This window comes from Hemitrygon akajei, chromosome 8 (assembly GCF_048418815.1).
Source record: "Hemitrygon akajei chromosome 8, sHemAka1.3, whole genome shotgun sequence".
Classification (NCBI taxonomy): Eukaryota; Metazoa; Chordata; class Chondrichthyes; order Myliobatiformes; family Dasyatidae; genus Hemitrygon; species Hemitrygon akajei.
The window spans coordinates 71,764,343-71,776,540 of NC_133131.1; the positions used below are offsets into that span (position 1 = coordinate 71,764,343).

At 48.8% G+C, this 12,198-nt stretch overlaps 1 protein-coding gene across 4 annotated transcripts in view; it reads left to right on the forward strand.

Moving 5' to 3' along the window:
- Positions 1 to 12,198, forward strand: part of LOC140731978 (uncharacterized) — a 164,624-nt gene that overhangs the window by 88,588 nt on the left and 63,838 nt on the right. For all 4 annotated transcript variants that reach the window (XM_073054022.1, XM_073054024.1, XM_073054025.1 and 1 more), the window contains 5 exons: positions 2,948 to 3,005; positions 4,417 to 4,601; positions 5,521 to 5,683; positions 7,198 to 7,382; positions 11,689 to 11,746. In XM_073054022.1, coding sequence (XP_072910123.1) covers positions 2,948 to 3,005; positions 4,417 to 4,601; positions 5,521 to 5,683; positions 7,198 to 7,382; positions 11,689 to 11,746 — 649 coding nt within the window. The remainder of the gene's footprint in view (positions 1 to 2,947; positions 3,006 to 4,416; positions 4,602 to 5,520; positions 5,684 to 7,197; positions 7,383 to 11,688; positions 11,747 to 12,198) is intronic.

A 12,198-nucleotide genomic window follows, 5' to 3' on the forward strand; every position in this document is an offset into this window, starting at 1 on the left:
TTCCACACACCCACCACTCTCTGTGTAAAAACAAACCCCATTCCACACACCCACCACTCTCTGTGTAAAAACAAATCCCGTTCCACACACCCACCACTCCCTGTGTAAAAACAAACCCCGTTCCACACACCCACCACTCCCTGCATAAAAACAAATCTCGTTCCACACACCCACTACTCTCTGTGTAAACACAAACCCCGTTCCACACACCCACCACTCTCTGTGTAAAAACAAATCCCGTTCCACACACCCACCACTCCTTGTGTAAAAACAAACCCCGTTCCACACACCCACCACTCTCTGTGTAAAAACAAACCCCGTTCCACACACCCACCACTCTCTGTGTAAAAACCAAACCCCGTTCCACACACCCACCACTCTCTGTGTAAAAACAAACCCCGTTCCACACACCCACCACTCCCTGTGTAAAAACAAACCCCGTACAACACACCCACCACTCTCTGTGTAAAAACAAACCCCGTTCCACACACCCACCACTCTCTGTGTAAAAACAAACCCCGTTCCACACACCCACCACTCCCTGTGTAAAAACAAACCCCGTTCCACACACCCAGCACTCTCTGTGTAAAAACCAAACCCCGTTCCACACACCCACCACACCCTGTGTAAAAACCAAACCCCGTTCCACACACCCACCACTCTCTGTGTAAAAAACAAACCCCGTTCCACACACCCACCACTCTCTGTGTAAAAACAAATCGCGTTCCACACACCCACCACTCCTTGTGTAAAAACAAACCCCGTTCCACACACCCACCACTCCCTGTGTAAAAACAAACCCCGTTCCACACAACCACCACTCCCTGTGTAAAAACAAACCCCGTTCCACACACTCACCACTCTCTGTGTAAAAACAAACCCCGTTCCACACACCCACCACTCTCTGTGTAAAAACAAATCCCGTTCCACACACCCACCACTCCCTGTGTAAAAACAAACCCCGTTCCACACACCCACCACTCTCTGTGTAAAAACCAACCCCGTTCCACACACCCACCACTCTCTGTGTAAAAACAAACCCCGCTCCACACACCCACCACTCTCTGTGTAAAAACAAACCCCGTTCCACACACCCACCACTCTCTGTGTAAAAACAAACCCCGTTCCACACACCCACCACTCTCTGTGTAAAAACAAACCCCGTTCCACACACCCACCACTCCTTGTGTAAAAACCAAACCCCGTTCCACACACCCACCACTCCTTGTGTAAAAACCAAACCCCGTTCCACACACCCACCACTCTCTGTGTAAAAACAAACCCCGTTCCACACACCCAGCACTCTCTGTGTAAAAACCAAACCCCGTTCCACACACCCACCACTCTCTGTGTAAAAACAGACCCCGTTCCACACACCCACCACTCCTTGTGTAAAAACAAATCCCGTTCCACACACCCACCACTCTCTGTGTAAAAACAAACCCCGTTCCACACACCCACCACTCTCTGTGTAAAAACAAACCCCGTTCCACACACCCACCACTCCTTGTGTAAAAACCAAACCCCGTTCCACACACCCACCACTCTCTGTGTAAAAACAATCCCCGTTCCACACACCCAGCACTCTCTGTGTAAAAACCAAACCCCGTTCCACACACCCACCACACCCTGTGTAAAAACAAACCCCGTTCCACACACCCACCACTCCCTGTGTAAAAACAAACCCCGTTCCACACACCCACCACTCCCTGTGTAAAAACAAACCCCGTTCCACACACCCACCACTCCTTGTGTAAAAACCAAACCCCGTTCCACACACCCACCACTCCTTGTGTAAAAACCAAACCCCGTTCCAAACACCCACCACTCTCTGTGTAATAACAAACCCCGTTCCACACACCCACCACTCCCTGTGTAAAAACAAACCCCGTTCCACACACCCACCACTCCCTGTGTAAAAACAAACCCCGTTCCACACACCCACCACTCTCCGTGTAAAAACCAATCCCGTTCCACACACCCACCACTCCTTGTGTAAAAACCAACCCCGTTCCACACACCCACCACTCCCTGTGTAAAAACAAACCCCGTTCCACACACCCACCACTCTCTGTGTAAAAACAAACCCAGTTCCACACACCCACCACTCCCTGTGTAAAAACAAACCCCGTTCCACACACCCGCCACTCCCTGTGTAAAAACCAACCCCGTTCCACACACCCACCACTCCCTGTGTAAAAACAAACCCCGTTCCACACACCCACCACTCCCTGTGTAAAAACAAACCCCGTACAACACACCCACCACTCTCTGTGTAAAAACAAACCCCGTTCCACACACCCAGCACTCTCTGTGTAAAAACCAAACCCCGTTCCACACACCCACCACACCCTGTGTAAAAACCAAACCCCGTTCCACACACCCACCACTCTCTGTGTAAAAACAAACCCCGTTCCACACACCCACCACTCTCTGTGTAAAAAACAAACCCCGTTCCACACACCCACCACTCTCTGTGTAAAAACAAACCCCGTTCCACACACCCACCACTCCTTGTGTAAAAACAAACCCCGTTCCACACACCCACCACTCTCTGTGTAAAAACAAGCTCCGTTCCACACACCCACCACTCTCTGTGTAAAAACCAATCCCGTTCCACACACCCACCACTCATTGTGTAAAAACAAACCCCGCTCCACACACCCTCCATACATTGTGTAAAAACAAACCCCGTTCCACACACCCACCATTCCCTGTGTAAACACAATCCCTGTTCCACACACCCACCACTCCCTGTATAACAAAAATACCTCTGGCATCGCCTCTATACTTTCCGCCAATTGTCTTTGAATCTTGCCCCTGATATTAGTTCCTGACTTCCTGGGCAAAGGTCTCTGGCTGTCCATTTGATCTATACCTCTTATCAAGTTGTACCCCTTTGTCAAGTCCGCTTTTATCCTTCTTCTCTCTTCTGTTCGCATTGCAGGGAGAGTAATCTGTCGCTGGACACGGAGCGTGGAAAAGCTGATGCTGTTGTTCAGCAGGTAATATCGGATGTTCACGGTGGGGGGAGATGGGTGAGCTGATCCTGTGACTGCTGTGTGTGTCTGAGGTTGAACTCTCGGTTCTGTCTGGGGTGCAGTCGATCAGGTTCATTATCACTGACATATTTCCTGAGGTTTGTTGTTTAGTTGCAGCCCGACAGTGCAATACTTTTAGTTATGACAGGAAGCATGTACAGTCTAATAAGTAGTGTGAAAAGAGAGTAAAGCGTGAGGTAGTGTTCATGGGGTCATTGACCATTCAGAAATATGGTGGCGGAGGTGAAGAGGTTTACATCCCACACATAACATTCCCTCTCGCAATTTCCATCGCTGCGTGGACCAGACACTACTCCGAATGGGAAATTTTCACATGGCCTGAAAACTGTGCGGCTCTTCAATTTTTTTTGTATCATGCACTCTATTGACACTGGCATTTGCATTCAGCGAGCGCGGGGTTAATTCACAATGAGATACCAAATTCCATTCTGTGTTTATTGTTACAATTTGTAAATGTATTGTAACCTCAAAACACCGACGATGTAAATAGACTGAAGCTCTAAAATGTTTCAATGTAAAGGCTGTGGTATGCTTATCATTTAGAAATTAATGGATTATATTCATTGACACATTAAATAATTACAGGGTAATTCACAAGATTCAAAGTGCTTTATTATCAAAGAATGTACAAATTATAGAAACTTGAGATTTGTTTGCTTACAGGCAGTCGCAAAGCAAGGAACCTGAAAGAACCCAATTAAAACGAATGTAAGAGCAACATCCCCCCGACGTACCCACGGGGAAAGGGAAAAAAACAAAAAAACGAAACAACACAACACAAACAATTTCACTAGAATAGTTTTCGAGATTATATGAACATTATAGAAAAGAACATTCCGGATGCATGGCGACAAAGGCTCTGTTCAGAGGGGCATTTCACCCGCACAGCTCAGAGGGAACAGCGGCCCCACACCAGCAGGTTCAGGAACAGAATCCCCCCCCCTCCAAACATCCGGCTCTTCAACCGAAGGGAATAGGTTCCCACAACCCACCGACTCACTTTCAAAGTCTTTACAACTCATGAGGCCAATATCATTTATTTATTTATTTGTTTGTTATTATTTGCTTTTCCTTTTATACGGGCACAGTTTGCCCAGGGGCAGAAGAGAGGGAAACAGCAGAACAGAGAGAGTGAGTCAGAGAGAACGAGGGCAGAATGGATGAATTGAGAGAGTAGGAGAGGGAAAGGACTGACAGGAGAGCCGATCAGAGTGTAAAACAGATTTGAAAAAAGTGACAGAAAAACAGATAAGGAGAGAGGATGTTGAATAGATGAAGCTGAGGTCCTGATTGGAGGACTTTCAGAGGACATACTGATAGGAGTGATCCCTCTGTGTGTTCCCTCCCCCTCCAGCTCCAGGCGGAGATCGAGTCCCTGCACGGTCAACAGGAGGAGACTAGCGTCGAGAACCAGCGGCTCAAAGTGACCAATCAGGAGATGGAGACGCGGCTGGAGGAGATCCAACGGGAGCTTCAGGAGGCCCAGGATCGGCTGGTCACCCTCCAGGAGGAAACAGCTCACCGGGAGGAGAAGGAAGGGTGAGGAATTCCTCAGAAGAGTGGAGTCACATCATACATTTTCATGCCAGTTTTTCCCAATCCTGCTATTCCCACTCTTCTCCCTTAGGGATTGACGGACATGTTATTCACTGCTTTCTGATCCACTCCTTTGAACAACTGAATAATCCCATTTTAATTTCACTTCCCATTCCCATTTCAACATGTTAGTCCATGACTCCTCTTCTGCCATAACAAGGCCATTATCATGTTGAGAAGCAACACCTCACATCCCACCTGGGTAGCATCCAACCTGGTGGTGTGAACATCGATTTCTCCAAGTGCTGGAAGTTTCTTCCAACCTCTTCCTTCTCTCTTTTTTCCATTCCTCATCACGGTTCCCCTCTCACCCCATCTCTTCTCCTCACTGCCCATCCCCTCGGTCGATGCCTCTCCTCCGTCCTTTTCTCCCGTGGTCCATTCTCCTCTCCTATCAGACTGCCTCTTCTTCAACCTTTTGCCTTTTCACCTGTCAGCTCCCAGCTTCTCCCTTCATCATGTTTTCCCCCTCATCTGCTCTCTCCTATCACCTTCTAGCTTCTTCTCCACCCATCTTTTCATTCTGCTGTCTACCCCCTTCCGTTCCAGGCCTGAAAGTAGACTTGACTTCAAATGTTGACTGTTTACTGCTCTGCCTGACCTGTTGAGTTCCTCCAGCATCTTGTGTGTTTCTCAGAAAAACCTCCACTCCTGTTGTGTTGGATTTCTGTCTCCTCTCGGTGTCTGGCCTCGTGATCCTTCCAGGTGAATCACACTGTCTCCATACTCATGTGGGGGTGGAGCTCCCTCTGATCATGTGATCACCCTCCCAGCCAACAGATGGCCACCAACATCCCTTGTCATCGTACGCTCACTGCCGTTTGAGTTACCCTGTTCTCCCTCTGTCACCTCTGCTCCGCAGGCTCCAGAGAACTCGTTCCATCCGACGCCGAGCCGTTCCCGGTAAAACGCACACGCCGGGAGAGGAGTCTGGACCGAGGGTCGAGGGTCAGGATGTGAGCCTGGCAGCAGACGGAGATGTGGCCCGTGAGGAAAAGTCAGCTGCCTCAGAGAGAATTGAAGAGGTAGCTGATCCCAGGAGCCAAACCCGTCCTCGGTTAGAGCAGCAGGAAGGTCTCATCATGGGGGGACTGGGATCTATGGTGTTGTTCCCACAGAGACACAGTGATCGGATCACAAATCAGAGAGATGGCGTCTCAGCCATACTCCAAAGGTCTCCATTGAGAACACAGCCAGCAGACCTGAAGATGGTTGGTGTTGGGGAACTCAAAGTCAAACTTAAACATCAGCCTTTTGCCCCTTAGGTTGAGTGAGAACAGAACCTGGGGTCATAGGTTGGGGGTGAAAAGTGAATTGTTTAGGAGGAAAATGAGGGGTAAATGCCTCGCTCAGAGGGTGGTGAGTGTGTGGAACAGAGGAAGTGTCGGATGCTGGTTTGATTGGAACACTTACGAGAAGTTTGGATAGGTACATGGATGGGAGGGGTACGAGAGATACCATCTAGGGGTGTGTAGATGGGACGTGGTAGAAGATCAGGTCAGCATGAACTAGATGGTCCAAAGGGCCTGTTTATGTGATGCAGTGGTCTTTGACCTAAAGTCGAGTTGATTACCATCTGCACAAGTCCCTGTGCGCTCAGAGGCAATGGAAAACCTACCTTCTGTAGCATCACAGACTCAGAGCGGCAGAGACACGACATTCACAAGATTAACATCGATTAGACATAAATTATACAAAATTGTATAAAAAAGAGCACAATTAGAACAACAGCTTCTTGCATTCGTGTACGTTAGTATTGTTGCTCCAGACTGTGATGGGAGCAGTCAAATTTGTTAGTGTGTTCAGTGACCAGACAAATCTCCTTAAACTTCATAACCTTCAGAGTGATCAAGAACAGAAGGAGAGGGAAAAATGGAGATAGAAAAGAAGGGGGGGGGTGGTGAAGGAAGTCACAGGATAGGAGAGGGATAAAATGGAGAGGAGGGGGAGGAGCGAGAGATCAATTTGGAAGGCGAGTGGCACGTAGTGCTGGTAGGATCAAGTAACGTTCTTGTACTGATTTATCTTTTGATGTGTGTTTCCTGAACCTGCAGCTCCAGATGGAGATAATTGTCATTCTGTGTTCCTGTACCTGCAGTTACAGGCAGAGATTATTGTCATTGTGTGTTTCTGGACCTGCAGTTACAGGCAGAGATGATTGTCATTGTGTGTTCCTGTACCTGCAGTTACAGGCAGAGATGATTGTCATTGTGTGTTTCTGGACCTGCAGTTACAGGCAGAGATGATTGTCATTGTGTGTTCCTGTACCTGCAGTTACAGGCAGAGATGATTGTCATTGTGTGTTCCTGTACCTGCAGTTACAGGTAGAGATGATTGTCATTGTGTGTTTCTGTACCTGCAGTTACAGGCAGAGATGATTGTCATTGTGTGTTCCTGAACCTGCAGTTACAGGCTGAGATGATTGTCATTGTGTGTTCCTGTACCTGCAGTTACAGGCAGAGATGATTGTCATTGTGTGTTCCTGTACCTGCAGTTACAGGCAGAGATTATTATCATTGTGTTCTCTCTCCCACTCCAGCTCCAGGCGGAGATCGAGTCCCTGCGCAGTCAACAGGAGGAGACCAGCGCCAAGAACCAGCAGCTGAAAGTGACCAATCAGGAGATGGAGACGCAGCTGGAAGGGATCCAACGGGAGCTTCAGGAGGCCCAGGATCGGCTGGTCACCCTCCAGGAGGAGGCAGCTCACCGGGAGGAGAAAGAGAGGTGAGGGACCCCCGCAAACTCCTCAGTGTGCAGATACACTGTACACACCATCACACAGTGTACACACACTGCTGTACATGACACACGCATATAGCACAGTGTGTATACCGACTTAACACTGTTAAATACCCTGTACACACCCCTCATCTGCTGTACATAGTCCATACACACCACACACTGAGCACAGTCACCATGGTACCTGGTGTGTTGCATACAGGCTGAACACTGTGCAGAGAGCCACGGAACAGTGTGTGCCGTCACTGTGTAAGGTCCACAGACTGTATACACACCACGCACTGTGCACACTCGCACACACATACACAGTCGTTCAACTCCAGCTCAGGTCTCCAGTCTCCAAGATTTGGTCATTATAATTTGATCTCTGGATCACTGATCGAACTTCAGGCTCAGATCTTCTGAAATGACCCGTCAGACTACTAAATGAACTTTGTGCTCTGATCTTCAATACGGACACCATTGGACTAAAGATTGATCTCCAGTATCAGCCTCGGGACTACCGAATGAACTTTGTGTTCTGATCTTCCGTACGGACCCTTTGGACTACAAATCAAACCAGGCACCGAACTTCAATACAGACACTCGCAAACTACAGATAGAACTTTAGGCTCCGAACTGCAGTATCAACTGCTAAAAAGTAATGGAACTACTGGTCTCCGGTCTCCAGTATGGATACCTTCACTAAGTGAAAACTCCGAAACACAGGCTCGGGGACAGAATAGAACAAAAATAACAACAGAACATAAACACGAAAAAACAGCAACTTAAAAAACCAACCCCGTTCCACACACCCACCACTCTCTGTGTAAAAACAAACCCCGTTCCACACACCCACCACTCTCTGTGTAAAAACAAACCCCATTCCACACACCCACCACTCTCTGTGTAAAAACAAATCCCGTTCCACACACCCACCACTCCCTGTGTAAAAACAAACCCCGTTCCACACACCCACCACTCCCTGCATAAAAACAAATCTCGTTCCACACACCCACTACTCTCTGTGTAAACACAAACCCCGTTCCACACACCCACCACTCTCTGTGTAAAAACAAATCCCGTTCCACACACCCACCACTCCTTGTGTAAAAACAAACCCCGTTCCACACACCCACCACTCTCTGTGTAAAAACAAACCCCGTTCCACACACCCACCACTCTCTGTGTAAAAACCAAACCCCGTTCCACACACCCACCACTCTCTGTGTAAAAACAAACCCCGTTCCACACACCCACCACTCCCTGTGTAAAAACAAACCCCGTACAACACACCCACCACTCTCTGTGTAAAAACAAACCCCGTTCCACACACCCACCACTCTCTGTGTAAAAACAAACCCCGTTCCACACACCCACCACTCCCTGTGTAAAAACAAACCCCGTTCCACACACCCAGCACTCTCTGTGTAAAAACCAAACCCCGTTCCACACACCCACCACACCCTGTGTAAAAACCAAACCCCGTTCCACACACCCACCACTCTCTGTGTAAAAAACAAACCCCGTTCCACACACCCACCACTCTCTGTGTAAAAACAAATCGCGTTCCACACACCCACCACTCCTTGTGTAAAAACAAACCCCGTTCCACACACCCACCACTCCCTGTGTAAAAACAAACCCCGTTCCACACAACCACCACTCCCTGTGTAAAAACAAACCCCGTTCCACACACTCACCACTCTCTGTGTAAAAACAAACCCCGTTCCACACACCCACCACTCTCTGTGTAAAAACAAATCCCGTTCCACACACCCACCACTCCCTGTGTAAAAACAAACCCCGTTCCACACACCCACCACTCTCTGTGTAAAAACCAACCCCGTTCCACACACCCACCACTCTCTGTGTAAAAACAAACCCCGCTCCACACACCCACCACTCTCTGTGTAAAAACAAACCCCGTTCCACACACCCACCACTCTCTGTGTAAAAACAAACCCCGTTCCACACACCCACCACTCTCTGTGTAAAAACAAACCCCGTTCCACACACCCACCACTCCTTGTGTAAAAACCAAACCCCGTTCCACACACCCACCACTCCTTGTGTAAAAACCAAACCCCGTTCCACACACCCACCACTCTCTGTGTAAAAACAAACCCCGTTCCACACACCCAGCACTCTCTGTGTAAAAACCAAACCCCGTTCCACACACCCACCACTCTCTGTGTAAAAACAGACCCCGTTCCACACACCCACCACTCCTTGTGTAAAAACAAATCCCGTTCCACACACCCACCACTCTCTGTGTAAAAACAAACCCCGTTCCACACACCCACCACTCTCTGTGTAAAAACAAACCCCGTTCCACACACCCACCACTCCTTGTGTAAAAACCAAACCCCGTTCCACACACCCACCACTCTCTGTGTAAAAACAATCCCCGTTCCACACACCCAGCACTCTCTGTGTAAAAACCAAACCCCGTTCCACACACCCACCACACCCTGTGTAAAAACAAACCCCGTTCCACACACCCACCACTCCCTGTGTAAAAACAAACCCCGTTCCACACACCCACCACTCCCTGTGTAAAAACAAACCCCGTTCCACACACCCACCACTCCTTGTGTAAAAACCAAACCCCGTTCCACACACCCACCACTCCTTGTGTAAAAACCAAACCCCGTTCCAAACACCCACCACTCTCTGTGTAATAACAAACCCCGTTCCACACACCCACCACTCCCTGTGTAAAAACAAACCCCGTTCCACACACCCACCACTCCCTGTGTAAAAACAAACCCCGTTCCACACACCCACCACTCTCCGTGTAAAAACCAATCCCGTTCCACACACCCACCACTCCTTGTGTAAAAACCAACCCCGTTCCACACACCCACCACTCCCTGTGTAAAAACAAACCCCGTTCCACACACCCACCACTCTCTGTGTAAAAACAAACCCAGTTCCACACACCCACCACTCCCTGTGTAAAAACAAACCCCGTTCCACACACCCGCCACTCCCTGTGTAAAAACCAACCCCGTTCCACACACCCACCACTCCCTGTGTAAAAACAAACCCCGTTCCACACACCCACCACTCTCTGTGTAAAAACAAATCCCGTTCCACACACCCACCACTCCCTGTGTAAAAACAAACCCCGTTCCACACACCCACCACTCCCTGTGTAAAAACAAACCCCGTTCCACACACCCACCACTCTCTGTGTAAAAACCAATCCCGTTCCACACACCCACCACTCCTTGTGTAAAAACCAACCCCGTTCCACACACCCACCACTCCCTGTGTAAAAACAAACCCCGTTCCACACACCCACCACTCTCTGTGTAAAAACAAACCCAGTTCCACACACCCACCACTCCCTGTGTAAAAACAAACCCCGTTCCACACACCCGCCACTCCCTGTGTAAAAACCAACCCCGTTCCACACACCCACCACTCCCTGTGTAAAAACAAACCCCGTTCCACACACCCACCACTCCTTGTGTAAAAACCAAACCCCGTTCCACACACCCACCACTCCCTGTGTAAAAACAAACCCCGTTCCACACACCCGCCACTCCCTGTGTAAAAACCAACCCCGTTCCACACACCCACCACTCCCTGTGTAAAAACAAACCCCGTTCCACACACCCACCACTCCTTGTGTAAAAAACAAACCCCGTTCCACACACCCACCACTCCCTGTGTAAAAACGAATCCCGTTCCACACACCCACCACTCCCTGTGTAAAAACCAACCCCGTTCCACACACCCACCACTCCCTGTGTAAAAACAAACCCCGTTCCACACACCCACCACTCCTTGTGTAAAAACCAAACCCCGTTCCACACACCCACCACTCTCTGTGTAAAAACAAACCCCGTTCCACACACCCACCACTCCCTGTGTAAAAACAAACCCCGTTCCACACACCCACCACTCTCTGTGTAAAAACAAGCCCCGTTCCACACACCCACCACTCTCTGTGTAAAAACCAATCCCGTTCCACACACCCATCACTCATTGTGTAAAAACAAACCCCGCTCCACACACCCTCCATACATTGTGTAAAAACAAACCCCGTTCCACACACCCACCATTCCCTGTGTAAACACAATCCCTGTTCCACACACCCACCACTCCCTGTATAACAAAAATACCTCTGGCATCGCCTCTATACTTTCCGCCAATTGTCTTTGAATCTTGCCCCTGATATTAGTTCCTGACTTCCTGGGCAAAGGTCTCTGGCTGTCCATTTGATCTATACCTCTTATCAAGTTGTACCCCTTTGTCAAGTCCGCTTTTATCCTTCTTCTCTCTTCTGTTCGCATTGCAGGGAGAGTAACCTGTCGCTGGACACGGAGCGTGGAAAAGCTGATGCTGTTGTTCAGCAGGTAATATCGGATGTTCACGGTGGGGGGAGATGGGTGAGCTGATCCCGTGACTGCTGTGTGTGTCTGAGGTTGAACTCTCGGTTCTGTCTGGGGTGCAGTCGATCACTGACATATTTCCTGAGGTTTGTTGTTTAGTTGCAGCCCGACAGTGCAATACTTTTAGTTATGACAGGAAACATGTACAGTCTAATAAGTAGTGTGAAAAGAGAGTAAAGCGTGAGGTAGTGTTCATGGGGTCATTGACCATTCAGAAATATGGTGGCGGAGGTGAAGAGGTTTACATCCCACACATAACATTCCCTCTCGCAATTTCCATCGCTGCGTGGACCAGACACTACTCCGAATGGGAAATTTTCACATGGCCTGAAAACTGTGTGGCTCTTCAATTTTTTTTGTATCATGCACTCTATTGACACTTAGAATAATAAAAAGTGAACAATCAAATCCTTGAA